Consider the following 1,462-nt stretch of genomic DNA (forward strand, 5'->3'; position numbering starts at 1 on the left):
ACACACCTGCCCTGGGCATCACCCTGCATGGTCCAAGACCTCCCATAACTGCAGGGGGTCGTGGTGCTGCAGCTGACCGGGTCTCCAGGGGCCTGGTTAGAGGAGGGAGCGCCCAGCTGCCTGGGGCCTCAGCAAGGACGTGGGGCCAGCCTGCAACCTGGCCCCCCACTCTTGCATGATGTGGGGGACGGGGGTGTCCCCACCTGGAGCGGGGGTAACTGGTACTCTGCAGCAGTTGTAAAGTGTCCCAGGATGATACCTTGTGTGGCACCCGGAGAGGGTCAGGGTTGGGGGCTCCACACGAGGCATCTGTTCCAGGCATTGGGAAGGGGTGAGCCAGGTTGAGGTGGTCACCAAACCTGTGTCCTGGGCAGGCACCACTCAGATGAGGGACAGGAAGGACTCTGCCTTCAGCCCCTCACCCCACCGGAGCCACTCAGGAGATAAACCGGAGACACAGAGGTCTGGAGCAGGTCTGAGGGAGCGCGAGGTCCCAGGGAGGCCCCTAGGACGGGGCACCCAGGGCCTGGGCCACCCTCTGCACTGCCTTGCGTAGGGCCTCCTTGACTTCCTGGTTCCGCAGGCAGTAGATGATGGGGTTGAGCAGGGGCGTGAGCACCGTGTAGACCACGGACACCACCTTGTTGAAGTCAAAGGAGTAGATGGCGCGTGGCCGGGCGTAGATGAAGAGGGAGGCGGAGTAGAAGATGACCACCACGGCCAGGTGCGAGGCACAGGTGGAGAAGGCCTTGCGCCGGCCGGCGGCGGATGGGATGCGCAGCACGGTGCCGAGGATGGCGGCATACGAGAAGATGGTGAGCTGCAGCGGCCCCAGCAGGATGAGCAGAGCCAGGAGGAAGTCGACTAGCTCTGCCACGGACACGTCGGAGCACGCGAGGCTCAGCAGGGGGGACACGTCACAGAAGAAGTGGTTCATGACGTTGGGGCCACAGTAGCCCAGGCGCGAGATGAAGAAGACCTTTCCCAGGGAGACGGTGAAGCCCGAGAGCCAGGAGCTGGTGGCCAGGAAGCTGCAGAGGCTGGGGCTCATGATGGCCGGGTAGCGCAGGGGGCTGCAGATGGCCACGTAGCGGTCATAGGCCATGACACCCAGGAGCATGCACTCGGTGCAGGCCAGCGCCAGGAAGAAATACAGCTGCGTCATGCAGCCCGTGAAGGAGATGTGTCGGAACTGGGGCTCTGCCAGGCTAAGCAGCATCTTGGGCACGGTGACGGAGACGTACCACACCTCCAGGAAGGACAGGTTGCTGAGGAAGACATACATGGGCTTGTGCAGCTGGGGGCTGACCCGGATCATGGCGACGACGACCACGTTCTCTGTGACGGTCAGCATGTAGGCCAGCGTGAACAGCACCACCAGGCACACGTGGAGGCCCAGCGAGCCCGAGAAGCCCACCAGGATGAACTCTGTCACCTCCGAGCGATTGTCCCCGAAGGGCAT

At 63.5% G+C, this 1,462-nt stretch overlaps 1 protein-coding gene across 1 annotated transcript; it reads right to left on the reverse strand.

Annotated features, from left to right (window-relative positions):
* Nucleotides 1–505: 505 nt before the first annotated feature.
* Nucleotides 506–1,462, reverse strand: LOC106987494 (olfactory receptor 226-like). Its single transcript, XM_015085786.3, has one exon. The coding sequence runs from the start codon at nucleotides 1,460–1,462 to the stop codon at nucleotides 506–508; it is 957 nt and encodes a 318-aa protein (XP_014941272.3).

Source organism: Acinonyx jubatus, chromosome D2, assembly GCF_027475565.1.
Source record: "Acinonyx jubatus isolate Ajub_Pintada_27869175 chromosome D2, VMU_Ajub_asm_v1.0, whole genome shotgun sequence".
NCBI lineage: Eukaryota > Metazoa > Chordata > Mammalia > Carnivora > Felidae > Acinonyx > Acinonyx jubatus.

Excerpts from the sequence above, each read along its gene's own strand:
- LOC106987494 (XM_015085786.3), bottom strand. The coding sequence starts at position 1,462 with ATGCCCTTCGGGGACAATCGCTCGGAGGTGACAGAGTTCATCCTGGTG.